We start from the raw sequence: 14972 nt of genomic DNA, 5'->3' as shown, positions 1-14972 counted from the left end.
TAATGTCGATGTACCATCCGGTAATGCCTGAGCTTAGTCGACATGGAGAGATTGGACGGGTACTCGATATCCTGCTACATAACCATCAACATGGCTCGATATAGATACTTCGCATATCAAATTCAATCAAATTAAACACTATAAGCTATATACCCAATATACCCAATATACCCAATACACCAAAATCATAACCCAGTAACCATAAAAGATCAATAATCACCGACAGCACGTCCCAAAGCACATATCCCCCGCTACATCCACGATCAGCATCTCACTCGTACAATCATAGAATAGGGAATTGAACATACCGTTATACCCCGTCGGGGGAGTCTTGTGTTTCTTCTCTTTCATCTTTTCTTTATCTCTGTTCTCGTTAGCCATCTATCATATATCAGGAGTATTAATGGGGAAGACATACTGGATGAGAGTAATCTGGCTCGCTGAATCTGCGCCTGACTCTGAGGCAGTAGGGTGTTGGTGTTGTTTTCGGTGGAAGAGGTGGAGGGGGTTGAGAGTGAGATCCTTGGGCATTTTGTTTGTTCTTGTCTTGTAGGCGATATAAATGGTATAAATGATATGAATGATAATGATATTCAGTATTTGTCTGATTGATTGTTTGATTGATTGATATTGCTACTGTTGCTGGCTGTTATATAGTTCTGTTTTTTTATACTTTCTTCTTCTTAGGGTTAATGTGGATCCAAGTTCGCCGACCGTCGCCGTCGCCTTCGCCGAAATACCAGTCAGCCGTGGCGAAATGAAGTCACTCGATCACAGATTTCCGACAGACATCCAAAGCCAAAGCCAAATTCAAATCTAAATCTAAATCTAAATCCAAAGGCAAATCTAAATGTAAATAAATTCCAACGGATTGTTTATTCAAAATATATACTATGGTACACTAACAACGTCCTGCACATGCTGCGGAAGCACAAACGTCTGGCCCAGCCCCGCCCAATGCATAGCGTCCAACCTGGTCAGGCCCAGCTTGACTAATGGAAAGCTTAGACTCTGGCACCTGAGGACGCGGAGCCAGGAATCGACGAGGTGTTTGCCCTTGACTGCGCGTTCGGAATTCGGTGCTTGGACTAGGAGGAGCATGGTGAAGTTGGAGACGGTGGCGAAGCCGATGCGGGACCCTGTTTTGTGATTTATCTTATTACTACGATATCTTAATTGAGGTGATGTGGTGCAGGGAAGACGTACATGAGTACCAAAAACCGGTAAAGTCACTGGCAGTTAAGCGTCGGGTGAAACTGATAATTATCGACGCGCATCGCTCGGCGGCGTTTAGCGTTGTCTCCCCTGTCCCATGGGCGTCGGAGAGGTCCACTACCGGGAAGGATTCGATGTCCGGGACATCGGCGAAATCAAGAATAGAGTAGTCGTCTACGGCTAGGGTGGAGGCAGAGGCGGGCATTTCGTCCACGTCAAAGATCAGCGGGGGACTAGAGGACCGGGCCATGGGGCGGAGCAGGGCCCGGTAGATGAAGACTACGAGGAGGAGGTAGGCGAAGTGGATGGCAGTCGGGTAGGGCGCTAGACCGCTGACGGATTTGCTCCAGTTCGGCAGCCGGAAGGACTCTGGGAGAGAGGAGTACCAGGCATTGAGTTTTTCGAGCAGCGGCCGGCCCGTGTCGTTGGAGGCGCTGAAGTTTTCGGAGAGATATTGCGATGCGCGAAGGGTGCTGCCATTAGCGTTTTCCGTATGCGTCATGGCCATTTGGACAAGAACTTACTAAAAGGAAGAGTGGATGTCCTCTGCAATTCGCGCTAGATCGACCAAGTATCGAAAGGGCACTTCTGTTTCGGTGGCGGCCGCGGCTTGCCGAGAGTATACAAAGTCCGCCGAGTCGAGCTCGCTCACATCCCATTCCTCGCGATGGATATACGGCGGTCGACCCATGAGCAGACTGCGCCATTTGTCCTCGGCGTAGACGGCCCACCAGAGTCGGCGACGCAGACGCTTCTCCCAACCTGGGATCCCCCACATGCGACACTCGATGTGCAGACCGAGGGAACAGGCCAGGCCGACGAGACTGCCGACCCAGGACCAGACAAAGGGCGAGTCGGCGGTGGCACAGAGACTGTCATCCAGAGGACGGTGCAGATAGAGCAGGGCCGCCTGCAGAACGGCCAGGTGGGGGGAGTGGATCTCCTCGGCGACGAGCTCGTAGACAATGCGCCAGAGTCGATCGACGGGGGGAGGGCTGTAGGTGTTGAGCACGCAGAGATAGTCATCGTGGCCGGCAAAGGGGAGAGCAGCAGCATAGATGGCAGTCAGCAGATGCAACGGGGTGCGATCTAAAGCCGCAATGTCTGGCAGTTGATCGGCCGAAGACAAGCCCAGCTGAGACCGGGAAATGAGGGGCAGAGCCGGATAGACGAATTTGATGAAGCTGAAGAGTTAGCAGATACAGATAGAGAAGCAGAAGAAACGTCATACAGAGCTACTAATCGCCGGCCATACTCATGCGGCACTAGCTGATTCAGATCATCGCGAGTCACCACCGCGACTCGTGTCTCCTCCTTTGCTTTGGCAGCCAAGTCCTCGGCGGCGATCATAAAATGGACAGGAATCTTCTGGGCCGTGGGCACCCCTCCTGCATTCCGGAAATGGACCTTGTAGAAACACTTGACCCCGGCATCATCAAAGGAGCAATGGCGCAACAGCCAGGGATCCGATTCAGCAGAGGCGCCAAACAGTTGGGCAGAGAAGCCGTCGAGCTGGTCGAGCGACTGCACAAACTGCGTGGGCGCATGGCCGACCGGGAGAAAGTGGGCGGGGGAGAGGGTGTCGAGGACGGAGTAGTCGGTTTGAGTCGTTTGAGTAGGATGATCGGATAGATGACTGTGATCTGTATGATCCGGAGTGTTTTCGAGATGGTCGAGATGGCTGCTGGTCCTCGCCCTCTTGGGCGGCGGATGGGCAAACGTGCAGTCGAGGTCGGCCGTTTTGCAGCGCAGACAAGGCAGGCCGCCGTCGGTCTGGCAGGCCAGTTTGCGCTGGCGACATTGATCGCAGGGGCGCTGCCGTTTGGAGCGATACGGTCTGGACATGATATCAGATGAATAATAGGAATAGAATAGACAGTTGAAGAGGATGAGACGGAGAATCGAGAAGAAGTGGTTGAAGGCGACGATGGATCTCGGCCAATTTGGGCGAGCCAATCAGAGGGCGTATACAACTGCTGCATCTGAAAATATAGAACAGAGAATATAGAAGAAGAAAATTTTTCATATGATTGTGTTTCATATTGACTCATAGATAGAATATAAAAGACGTATTATCTGTACCTTCTACACAATGAACCTCTATTCCCCATACAACCTAATCCTATACAACTCTCTCAGTATGCGCATCCAAAAGGCTCATCTGATCCTCCTCGCCAGCTTCAGCTCCATCATGGGCGGCTTGGGCCTCATGAATAGCATCGGCATCTACCAAGCCTGGATCGCCTCCCACCAGCTCGCCGACCTCTCCTCCGGCAAAATCGGCTGGATCTTCGGTCTATACAACTTCCTCGTCTTCTTCTGCGGCATCCAAATCGGCCCGATTTTCGACGTCCACGGCCCTCGTTTCCTCATGGTCATCGGATCAACCCTTCTCGTCATCATGTTTGTCTGTCTCGGCTTCTGCTATGCATACTGGCACTTCATCCTCGTCGTCGGCTTGATCGGCGGCATGGGCACATCATTCATCTTCATCGTACCCGTCGCCACGATTGGGCATTACTTCCACGAGAACCGCGGCGCCGCGACAGGGTTTGCCTTTGGCGGCGGCAGTCTGGGAGGCGTCATGTTCCCACTTTTGCTGCAGCATCTGGGGCCAGAAATCGGCTTTGCCTGGGCCACAAGGGCGATCGGGCTGATCACGCTGGTGCTTCTCATCCCGGGGCTATTCCTGTCCTGTCCTCCTTCTGAGAAACCAAAAGCGAGACGCAACATTCTTCCCGATCTGACGATTCTCAAATCCACCCCGCTCGCGCTAACCACCATCGGCGTGTTCTTTATCGAATGGGGCTTTTTCATCCCGCTCGAGTACCTCGCCTCGTACGCCCTCCACGAGGGCATGTCCACGCAGCTCTCCTCGCTCATGATCGTCTTCCTCAACGCGGCGTCCTTCTTCGGCCGCTGGATCCCCGGTATCATGGCTGACCGGGTCGGGCGGTTCAACACGCTCATCATCACGAATGCCTTCTGCCTGGTCGCCGTGCTGGCCGTGTGGATGGCTGCGAGAGGGAACGTGGCTGCGACGATCGTCTTCGCTATCTTGTTTGGGTTTGGCAGTGGGAGTAATATCAGTCTGGTGCCGGTTTGTGTGGGCGAGTTGTGTGCCACGGAGGATTATGGGCGGTTCTATACGACTGTCTATACGATTGTTAGCTTTGGGGCGCTCACGGGAGTGCCGATTGCGGGGGAGATTGTGAGTCGGTGTCAAGGGGAGTATTGGGGATTGATTGTCTTTGCGGGCTGTTCGTATGCGGCTGGTTTGGTGTGTTTTGTCACTGTGAAGATGATGTTGTCTAAAAGAAAAGGTGAAAAGGGCGAAAAAGATGAAGAAGGTGAAAAAAGCGAAGAAGGTGAAAACGGTGAAAAATGTGAAGATAGAAAGTAATAGACAGTAAATAGAACGCTATATAATCTATATAATTAAGTAAGTTTGGCCATTCGACTTGTAGACCTAAATACTCAGCATCATTTCGTATAAATCCATCAGTATACAGTCTAGCTTACAGCGCGTTAAAGTACTCATCAAACGACTCATGCGCCACCTTGGAACAGTCGAAGCCATAAATCTCCCTCTGCACATCCGCATCCGCCCACTTATCCGGCACGGGGCCATCACCACGCTTCAATGCCGCGAACTGTCGGTCTCGCTCTTCCTTGGCGGCGCCGTCGCCGAGATGCAGCGCTCGTCCAGACGCAGCGGCCAGGTCGACGAGGGCGTAGGCGCGGTCTTTGCGCACCTTTTCGTACACGCGGAGCGCCTTGTTGATGGACTCGGGCTTGGTGTCCGGGAGGCGGCTGAGGACGACACCGAGCACGTCTCCGTCTTCGATGGCTTGGGCGGCGCCTTGCGCGAGATGGGGAAGAGTGGGGTGGCAGGCGTCGCCGACGAGAGCGACAGACTCGTGCACCCAGGTGGGGAGGGGTTCGTGGACGCGCAGCTTCCACTCGCAGACTTCGCCTTCGGGGACGTAGTTGAGCATGCGCTGCACCATGGGGCAGAAGTCGCCGAAGACGTTCAGCATGGCGGATTTGTCTCCGCGGGTGGTATAGGTCGCGTTGGTGGCTGCGGCGAAGTTGGTGTCGGGCTGGGTGGTGGAGAGGTTGTAGATGGTGTTGTTGGAGACGGGGTAGGCGATGATGTGACGCTTTTCGCCAATCCAGCGCGTCACCCGTGTGCTCTCCATGAGGGCCAGCAGTTCGGGGTCGTCTTTGATTTGCTCCTTGTGGATCATGATCCGGTAGGCGGCCTGGTGGGTGTCTTTGATACCGGCGTTGATGTTGAGTCTCTTCAACATCTCGTCGCGGGTCTTGCTCTTGATGCCGTCGGCGGCGAGGACGACGTCGGCTTCAACTCGGTACGGTTCGCCTTGACGGGGGATAGCCATGAACGAGGGCTGAGGGCCGTATCGGTCGACAGCGTCGGCGCTGGTCGAAAAGTGGAATTTAATAGCAGGGTGAGCGAGACAGCCTTGGTAGAGACCGTTGGCCAGAGAAGACCGGTGGCCGACCATGTGAGGGTATCCGTAAGTCTCTTGGATGTACTTGAGCTGGACGTAGGCGAGTTCAGTATCAGTTGCGCCGACTGTTCTCATTAGCTTTGTCCTCATAAACAGATAAATACAACCCACCTCTAACGCTGGTATCTTCAATGTTGACAGCCTCCGCTTCAATACCCTTCCACACACCCAGACGGTCAAGAACACGCGCCATGTTAGGAGCCAGTTGGATACCAGCTCCAACAAAGCCCAAATCGGTCGCATACTCATACACATCGATATTCTTGAATCCTTCAGTCGCCAGCGAAAGGGCACAGGTCAATCCACCCATGCCTGGATAAGTTAGCAAGTCTCATTCACTTCTTCAGACATGCGACTCACCCGCGCCGAGAATGGCGATTCTAAGATCCTTTGGTGATTGCGCCATTGTGAGATAGAGATGGTTTTAGTTGATGAGAATGATGAACCCAGTAGAACCCGGGGAACAGGGCTTTTAAAAGCCATGGACAGCACTGGTCGAGGCGTTATCCCCGAGCGATGGTGCCGTCTATCCTGCTCAACAGGCGGTTGAAGTCTTTTCCGTGCTGCGATCACCGAGTTCCCACACCCACTGTGGGGATCACATCATATCTCTTTCCTTCTGTTGATATTCTTTTCTTTTCAGGGTCAGTATTATTGCACTGTCATTGTCATTCTTGGAGTCGTGTTGATGAGATGAAGGCGATGAAGATAGACTAGAGAAAAGCTTCTCAACGCCAAGTGTGGGGTACATACCACTCATAGGTAGTCTCGTAGATATTAACCTCATCAAGCAATAGCATCGGAGATGATTAATCGAATAGTGTAGAACAGCAGCAAACTGGTATTGTATTATCCGATCCCCACGATGGGAGATGATCTTTTCCCCCGCGATGAACCAGACTTGCCGCGGGGGAAGGCCGGGGGCCGATGCGGAGTCTGAAACATTTGGATCTGCGTAATTCTGCCTAGATATGATGTTTCTGGATATTGTGTTTATCGGAGTTTATCCAGAGTTTGGTCTTTCTGGGAATTTTGGAGTTTCTGGAGTTGTGGTGGCCAACTTCAGTCGTTCCCACGTGGAGATAGTTGGCATAATTATATGCGCTGACTGATCTGTGCATAGCTATGCAGATTGTACACTGCCTTATACATCAGGCATTAACTGTACTTCAACTCAACACCAAGACTTGCCATCAACATCCATCCAACGACTCTTTTAGCCATCATCGTTGACAATAAATCAAGTGACTACTCCATGTACGACTGTCGAAATGATGAAATAACACTTAATGGGATACATCTGAAATGCGGATTCTCTTGATGCTTCAGCAGCCCTAAACAGCCTCGACAATTGACCTGCCTGAGTATTTCTCCCCAAAGTTAAGCGAGTCAGAAATATGCAGCTAACTCGAGTCAGTAATCCTTCTAGAAACCTCATCCAGATGTAATTCCACTTGCAGCAATCCGGATTTAGCTGGAATAACGCCTGCGCGCCCTGCAGATGAGCAAATCCCGAGTCGATGACATCAACTAAACTCAACCACGGAAATGGCAGTGATATATATACCCTCCATCCAATATCAACCGGATAATCAAATTCGATTGATCAATAAAACTCAACATGCCTACTGCTATTGTCACTGGTGCGACCGGTATGTCTCATTTCTTCGTCTATAAAACTCACTGCTTACAGTGTAGGTATCACCGGAAATGCAATTGTTCGCCATCTTCTCCAAGACCCGTCATACTCCAAAATCTACACTCTCTCCCGAAGTCAACCATCCCTGAAAGACGATCGAATCAAGCATGTCTGTCTTGATCTCCAGGGCTCGGCAGAGGAAATGGCCCAGTCTCTGTCTGGCATTTCGGCAGACTATGTCTACTTCTGCGCTTATCTAGCCAGGCCTGATGAAGATGAAGCGGCTGCGGTCAACGGCGCATTACTCTCCAACTTCATCCAGGCGCTTGAAACCACGGGCGCAACCAAGCAGCTCAAACGGTTCGTTCTTACCTGTGGGTTCAAGCATTATGGTGTTCATCTGGGCTTGCCTAAGCAGCCTCTCATTGAATCTGATCCTCGTTTGGAAGGAAATGTTGGCGGCAAAAAGTGGCCCTCCAACTTTTACTATACCCAGCAAAGGATATTAGAAGAAGCTGCAGCCAGGAACAACTGGGAGTGGATCTGTACACTTCCAAACGATGTCATCGGCTATGCTAAGAACAACTTCATGAACGAAGCAACTGCTATTGGCCTGTACTGTGCTGTGAACAAGGCGCTGCCTGGATCAAAGCTGATCTACCCCGGCAATAAACTCAACTATTTTGCCTTCAACTGCTGGACATCCGCAGAGCTGCACGCCCAATTCTGTCTATGGGCTGCCACAGCTCCAGGGGCCGGAAACAACATCTTCAACGTCGCCAACGGCGATACCGAATCGTTCCAGAGTCTCTGGCCCCGTCTCGCAGAGCATTTCGGCTGCACCATCCCAGACAACATGTTCGACGCAGCAACCACCAAGAGCCACAAAGGAGAATCCACCACCAACCAGCTGAAATCCAGCAACCCCATCGTCGCACACGCCAAGGCACTCGGCATTTCCGACGACGCCATCAACGCAAAACCACCCACCCTCGACCTCCCCATCGACCCCCAGAAATGGGCTCAACGGGCTGATGTCAATGAGGCGTGGTCGACTCTCAAAACCAAGTACAGCCTCGACCAGACGGCCTGGGATAAGGCGACGTGGGACTTTTTGACTTTCGTTCTTGGTCGTGAATGGGGGTGTGTTGCTAGTATGAGCAAGGCGAGAAAGCTGGGATGGACTGGGTATGAGGATACCTGGGAGGCGTTTAAGAGGACGTTTGATACTCTCGAGCAGGAGGGGATTCTACCTCCTTCTGAACTGTTGAAGAGGGATTTTCAGAACTAGGTTCAATATCAAGCGTGATGTAGCAAATGCAGATTACTTTCATTGGCAATACCATCTATTTATTATCATTAAATGTAATTATATTTTATAAATATTAGACAAGAATCTTTTTCCATATCCTCCCAGTAAATCTATTTCACCAGGTAAAAGTAAAAGTTCCCATTCTTCCCAAACTCCCTCGACTCCATCACTCCAGCCACCACCCGGTCATTCACATGGCGAAAGTGCACCAACGCCGGTCGAGTGTTATAGATCAGCGCTGACGATACAACCCCGTTATATTTAATCTCTCGCAACTATCACACGTCAGCCTCATCTCAACCATACCAACCCACAAGGCAGAGGGAGAGTATGTAACATACACTAGCAAACCCCCACCCCTCATACGGCACCCGATGCCCATTCCGCAAAATCACAGTCGGATAGAGATCCACATCATCGTCTCGAGTCGCGTCGAACGAGTTCCCCGCCCAGTTAATCGCGTCCAGCTCCTTCGTAAACGGGTGCTCGGTGTTAATCGCGTGTCCGTCCCAGTCGCCGATGAGCTGGTCCGGGTTGACGGGTTTGAGGTGGTTGAAGAGAGCGCCGAGGGCGCCTTTTTCGAGTTTGTTGGGCGATTTGCGAGGGAGAGGAAGTGCCGGGCGGGCTTGGGCTTGTAGCTGTCTAGGCTGATTATGGGGAAGGCGATGGTCATTTTGGTGGTTTGTTTTTGTTTTATTATTCTATGGGGTGTAAGTGTAGAATGGAAGATGCGAGGGAGGGAGAGGGAATAGTTATATCACCAGCACAACAGTCGACAGTCGATGATAGCTATACATATCAAGCAAACTCAATTCCAATTCTAGATCAGACCCAGATGACTTCAACAGTTTTCCAATTCCGATAATCCCGCCAGACTTTGGGCAATTCTTATCAAGAGGTCTCCACATTTCCGCAAACATACCTGATAAACCTTAGCGCTGTAAACAAGTCAAGGGTATTGTTGGCTGGAGTTAAGAAAAGATTTTTTTTATCTTTGTTCCATTTTTATCTTAGTTCTAAACAATAGAAGAAAAACGGTGGTCGCGTCATACGCTCTGCGCAGAGAGTCCACAATCCTCGTCACTGGCGCGAATGGTTACATCGCCTCCCATGTGGTTGACCAGCTGTTGGCCCTTAATTTCGAGTGCGGGGCACCATTCGTGCGTCCAAGCCGTGGTTGAATCAATTTTGAGCAGAGATGGAAAGGGTTTGTTCGAGACTTCTATTGTGACTTTGTTTGAGAGAAGGGTGGTGGAGCAGGCGATACGTAGTGTTGATGGTGTCGTTCACCTGGTATGTCTAATGTCGCCTATAACGTCTATGTTGACCTCATATTCATGCCAATTCATCCCAAGCGTCGGACATGTCGCTCGGCAACAATCCTGAAGCTGTGGTTCCCTGGGCCTCAAGGCTACTTTGAACGTCGTGGAAGAAGCTGCCAAACAGGCTTCCTTCAACCGGGCTGTTCTGGTCTCCTCTTCCTCTGCATCGTATATGATAACTTCGGATGCGAATTGGCGGACGGTTTACGTCAGTGATTAGCCATTGTCACAATGTCCAGCGGTCGCTAATTCCACTCCAGACACCTGGAACTGAGAAGCAGTCAAGGCAGCGTGGGATGAGAAAACGCCCGCAAAAGATGAGGGAGTAGCAGTCTATTCAGCATCCAAGACTGGCCCAGTCGTGGAAATGGACTCAAGAGCACCAGTCTGACTTTGTGTTCAACATCGTTCTTCCATGCTTGGATGTAAGCTTATTTGCTGCACACCAACAGCGCTAATATGATCTTCCAGGTCGGCAAGGTCCTACACCCTGAAATCCACGGCTCAACCATAGGCGCGACGCGCCAGCTTCTACAGGGAGACATATCGGCTTTTGCAAAGTTTCCTGAAAGTAAGTACTTTGCCTTGTATTGTATCACCCCATAACAGTGTCGACTGGTGAATCCCAGAATGGTACGTGGATGTCCAAGACGTAGCTCGCCTGTGCGTGATCGGCTTGCTGGATCCAGCTGTGAAATCGGAGCGAATCTTCGCCTTTGCAGAACAGACGAATTGGACAGACGTCATTGGCATGTTGCGAAAGCTTCGACCTAGTAAGAAGAACATTCCCGATCCTCCTGAAAACCAGGTGCGGGATCGAACTGATGTGATTCCGTCGAAGCGAGCTGAAGAATTGCTCCGTAATTTCTACGGGCAATCAGACTGTTCCTCAATAGAGGCTAGCATTGAGAAGAGGATTGAACTTTGGGAATTATTCGTGCACTCGAACTGTTGATTGATTAGAAAATTGATCGGGGGATGATGGGAATGTGGTGTCTGAGAATTCTATCGTATGTGAGATTGCATACGTAGGTTGACGAAAGATCAGAAAAGACTTTCAGGCACGTTGCCCACGTCAAATCCATTTTCAAGCCAATAAGACATATAGTTGACTTCGAATGCACAGCCAGACAACCCATGGCCTTCAGTATTGGCCAATGACTGACTGAACATTGTCGAATTTCCACATTTGTCATCCAATGGCACAGACTAGGCGTTGTCACTTCCAGACCTTCTCTGTTCTGGTAGTTAGAAAATACAAATGCCTTAGAACTGACGGCAGCCATGGAAAAGAGTCGAGAGCTTGATCTGGTTCAAAAGAATGGCCGATCGAGACCAACGCACCTTTGGCGACCTTCATGATATTCATGCTGATTGCTTTGCCTGTCAACGGTCCTACATGCTCGATCTCGTCCAGATATTGAATTCCCCGTTCTACAGTGATGAATGCGGCTTTCGCATGTTCAGTGGTAGTCTTCGAGTCTAAGACATCACAAAGCAAAGTAATACAGGCAGAAGCGAGAAAAGTGTCCGTAGTCCCATTAAACCGGTTATATGGAAATCGTCAAAAGTAGACATCAAGCGCCAGGTTGATTAGACTTGGTGCAGAATCGACCGACGCTTCAACAGATTCTTGGATCTTGAGGGCCCGTTACATTCTGCTCTGCTTCCAGGGTAGCATTTTGTAATAGGATATCTTCTGGATATCCTGTGTCGATCTGGTCTTCGGGGACCCGATGGGCGGCCGAGGAACAGCGCTGATATCTTTTCATTTGCAGAAATCGTCCAGAAAGTTAGTCGCAGACGGTGCATGCTCACGTTATCACTATCTGTCACCTGGGATAATGGACATCCGTGCCCCAATAGCCAAAACCATATATAGTAACTCTCGCGCTTTGAGTATCTTGTTTGGCCGTGGCGGTTCCCACAGCTTTTTTCCAAGTATCCGTAATCTCAGAACAAGTCAACAGAGGCATTTGCGGGTGCATAATTCAAAATACGAATTGATAAACGATATCCCCATTTCCTTGGGGAAGTGTGCTTCCACGCGCTTTGGCGAGTTATAGTCACCGCTCGACTCGACGGAAAACATAAATCTTTCCAGACCCCATTTTTCCAACCCACCTGGAGCCTTGGTACTCTGAGATGGCTGAATGCCATTTGAGTTCCTTTAATCTCGTTCATAAATCCTCTGAATAAAACAGAAATGTGACGAAGGACCTCAACAGCAACGAAATGTAAGCTTGATCCGTCACTCCGATTCCAACCCGTAGAGCTTGATGAAGCTTAAACTGGACCAAGTCGCTCGGAATGCGTACTTGCGGGAGATTGCTTCTGCAGAGGTGGCTGCCGACGTCGACGGCTTGGGCAGTAGCCCAACTCCTTCAGTTCGGGCTTCTTGTAGACGAGTTTTCTTCATCCGGGCGCTTCCTGCACGGTAGATGCATGGCTGGTGATTCTGCTGGCATCCCTTGCATGGCTGTCGTCCATTGCATCGGGTTTTGCGCAGATGACACGGCTCACAAGCTCGGGTGATGTGATTGCAGGGGCGGAAGGGGCTGGAGATCAGAAGATTCTTCCTGCAGATCTTAGGCTGTTGAGCCTGGGACATGATGGCTGGTGAAGAGAAGATGAAGAGTTTCGGTGCCAACTACTCGATTGGGTTAGCCCACGTGGTGAATCGAGATGAGTCAGCTGATTATATTCTAGAAGGTTTCATAAACAATCATATTGGACAAAAAAGTAACTGGAAATGTCGCAAAATCGTTTCCAGTCACTTTTGCCGTTCTGATATAGCCTCCACTACCTCAATTAGACTTGTACAAGGGCTTGCCTCGTAATAATGGACGGTCTCATAACACGGAATAACCACCTACATTTGCTAATTCATATCATAAGAGTAAAACATACGCTCAAAGTGAACAAATTAAGATGTGGCATACTCCTTGTGTTATAAAAAACAGCTAACTAGTTGACTTAAATACAGCTAGAGACACGGAAAGACATAATGAGTGCTCCATACACCATCCCCCAAGTACTCACACAAATTCGAAATGAGTGGAAAGATAGTATGCCCGGATTATTTAGTTCAGTGGCCAATTTCCAAAGCTGAGCCACAGACAGCAAGCGACACAGGCATCCAGCCTATTCACCCAGTGATCTCAGGGTCGAGATTGAACGTTCCACCACTTCCAAAGTCCCCTGATCCGCCGGGAAAACCTTTTTAGAGTTGGTGCCGACAAAAATGAATTCCTCGGTCTGCAGACGGAAAATATAATATGGCTCTTCAAGGCCAGGGTAGACCGGGTGGCGCAGGAGCGTGCTATCATATGGCGCGGTATAGCCAGCTTTTTTCAAAAGGTCGTCTGCCTCACGAGTATCCATGTGAACAGGCCATGGGATAACAAAATCACCAACCCAAGGCTCGGGAACATAAGAAATGGGACCGAATTCACCCCAGACGGTCGAGTCGATAAAGGCGGTGCCACCCTCAACATGGAAAATGACTCTCAAGTGTGAAAACACCGGAGATCTCACATAAGAATTATTTGAAGTGGTAGCTAAAGCCTCAAGGAGCTGAGCATCTGGATATTTTTCCGTAACCAGGCGCACAGCAATATTGACAGCACCAACGAAGCTGAGGGGGATCGATGACATGGTCAAATTGAAGCTTTGAGATAGAGTGTAGTGTCTAGTTCAAAGAGCGGTGTCGTCGAGTTGGCTGACTTGTTTTGAATTTAAGAGACAAGTGAAAATCCAATTTCAGAGAAGCGGAAAGAGGCCTTGATACTCAGTCATACACAGTCTTGTAACTAGCCACCTTTATATATCTTTTCAGAACAGTAGGAGTTGGCGCATCAAATCCTACTAGGTAAATGGGGATTGCGTCACTAGGATGTTGACCCGTACTTAGCTACAGTCCATATATGCATGAAAAATTGGAGATGAACGCATCAGACCAACTGGATACTCCTCATTTTCCGCATTTAGCACTCATTATGAGTCCCATAGTAGAGCCTAGATCGTTATTTCAAGTCTTCATCTACATCATTCTCCGCATTCAGCACTCGATATGAGTCCTATACTAGAGCCTAATCCTTGAAAGTTCTTGCAAGTATTCACCTACATCATGACGTCTGACCTGGTCTCAACACCCCTTGTTGCATACTATCAATTGCCTTACTATGCCGTATTCATTCCCACCAAGTGGATCGAAGGCATGTCATATGCTTGAACAACCAGATTATAGAATACATATTCTCATGAAATCCTTTTATGATGTAGTGCTTGAAGATGTCTATTAACGGCCTATACTTGGGTAAAATCATGTCTATCAGTACTCTTGGAGTATAAATACAAAATTATACAATATGTGGTATCATACACAAATAAGCTAATATAGCGCTGAAGTACATAAACAACGATCCTGCAACTGTGATATAGTGGTTGTTTAAACCAGCTTGCTGATATATTTTTTTTTCTGGCTATAAAAAGAATAGTCGTGTTTTAACAGCTGCATCAGAGGACAGGTGAAAAGAGGCACGTCATCTGTGACTCAACCTATTCTTATTTTATAGATACAACGCCAAAGAAGCATAGTTTGGGTGTCCTTTGTCATGGAAGTAGGTTTATAACCGAATGCATTGACACGTCATGAAATTGATGCAGACCACATATCCCTGGGTCAGCTCATGTCACTGTGCATGCAACATTCCTTTTCCGGGGTGTAAGGACCAATCAGCATGGAGCCCCAGTGGACACACCCAGTATGGATCTTTAAAGTTCGAGGTTGACACCGCTGGCAGTCATCCCTAAGCTTATAAGACTATTCTGACTAGCTATATATTATAGTTAAGTATATTATTGAGTTGATGTCATTCACGGCCGACGGGCCGAGCGGTCCGCTTTCGCCACATCCCCAGCATGTCTTGAAGCTTTCAACTAACACC

General features: G+C 49.5%; 8 protein-coding genes across 8 annotated transcripts; 2 read left to right on the top strand and 6 right to left on the bottom strand.

The window, feature by feature from the left end:
• Nucleotides 1-151: 151 nt before the first annotated feature.
• Nucleotides 152-603, bottom strand: ASPWEDRAFT_546622 (uncharacterized protein). Its single transcript, XM_040838084.1, has 3 exons — nt 419-603; nt 309-364; nt 152-251 (listed from the first exon to the last, which is right to left on the bottom strand). The coding sequence occupies exons 1-3, from the start codon at nt 529-531 to the stop codon at nt 217-219; spliced, it is 204 nt and encodes a 67-aa protein (XP_040687517.1). The 5' UTR covers nt 532-603; the 3' UTR covers nt 152-216.
• A 260-nt stretch (nt 604-863) lies between these two features.
• Nucleotides 864-3760, bottom strand: ASPWEDRAFT_60416 (uncharacterized protein). Its single transcript, XM_040838518.1, has 5 exons — nt 3479-3760; nt 2447-3052; nt 1740-2399; nt 1207-1688; nt 864-1139 (listed from the first exon to the last, which is right to left on the bottom strand). Exons 1-5 carry the CDS (start codon nt 3616-3618, stop codon nt 892-894), a joined length of 2136 nt encoding a protein of 711 aa, XP_040687516.1. The 5' UTR covers nt 3619-3760; the 3' UTR covers nt 864-891.
• A 973-nt stretch (nt 3761-4733) lies between these two features.
• Nucleotides 4734-6156, bottom strand: ASPWEDRAFT_114196 (putative monooxygenase; the record flags this gene model as incomplete). Its single annotated transcript, XM_040828474.1, has 3 exons — nt 4734-5815; nt 5862-6062; nt 6111-6156. The coding sequence occupies 3 exons, from the start codon at nt 6154-6156 to the stop codon at nt 4734-4736; spliced, it is 1329 nt and encodes a 442-aa protein (XP_040687515.1).
• Nucleotides 6157-7371: 1215 nt separating this feature from the next.
• Nucleotides 7372-8680, top strand: ASPWEDRAFT_29035 (SDR family oxidoreductase; the record flags this gene model as incomplete). Its single annotated transcript, XM_040833216.1, has 2 exons — nt 7372-7402; nt 7449-8680. The coding sequence occupies 2 exons, from the start codon at nt 7372-7374 to the stop codon at nt 8678-8680; spliced, it is 1263 nt and encodes a 420-aa protein (XP_040687514.1).
• On the bottom strand, nt 8421-9813 carry ASPWEDRAFT_184392 (uncharacterized protein; the record flags this gene model as incomplete). The annotated part of the gene is made up of 3 exons (XM_040832028.1): nt 8421-8976; nt 9043-9402; nt 9754-9813. The coding sequence occupies 3 exons, from the start codon at nt 9811-9813 to the stop codon at nt 8812-8814; spliced, it is 585 nt and encodes a 194-aa protein (XP_040687513.1). The 3' UTR covers nt 8421-8811.
• Nucleotides 9814-10758: 945 nt separating this feature from the next.
• ASPWEDRAFT_41711 (uncharacterized protein) lies at nt 10759-11147 on the top strand. Its single transcript, XM_040835632.1, has one exon. It carries the CDS (start codon nt 10775-10777, stop codon nt 10976-10978), a length of 204 nt encoding a protein of 67 aa, XP_040687512.1. The 5' UTR covers nt 10759-10774; the 3' UTR covers nt 10979-11147.
• A 1127-nt stretch (nt 11148-12274) lies between these two features.
• Nucleotides 12275-12634, bottom strand: ASPWEDRAFT_173269 (Zn(II)2Cys6 transcription factor domain-containing protein; the record flags this gene model as incomplete). The annotated part of the gene is made up of 1 exon (XM_040831044.1): nt 12275-12634. The coding sequence occupies one exon, from the start codon at nt 12632-12634 to the stop codon at nt 12275-12277; it is 360 nt and encodes a 119-aa protein (XP_040687511.1).
• A 315-nt stretch (nt 12635-12949) lies between these two features.
• ASPWEDRAFT_41709 (uncharacterized protein) lies at nt 12950-13859 on the bottom strand. Its single transcript, XM_040835631.1, has one exon. The coding sequence runs from the start codon at nt 13678-13680 to the stop codon at nt 13168-13170; it is 513 nt and encodes a 170-aa protein (XP_040687510.1). The 5' UTR covers nt 13681-13859; the 3' UTR covers nt 12950-13167.
• Between the last annotated feature and the right edge of the window lie 1113 nt (nt 13860-14972).

The sequence above is a fragment of the Aspergillus wentii genome (genome assembly GCF_001890725.1).
Source record: "Aspergillus wentii DTO 134E9 unplaced genomic scaffold ASPWEscaffold_5, whole genome shotgun sequence".
In the NCBI taxonomy this organism is placed as follows: Eukaryota; Fungi; Ascomycota; class Eurotiomycetes; order Eurotiales; family Aspergillaceae; genus Aspergillus; species Aspergillus wentii.
The sequence above is the reverse complement of the archived record's forward strand: the minus strand, read 5'-3'. Positions and strand labels throughout refer to the sequence as shown.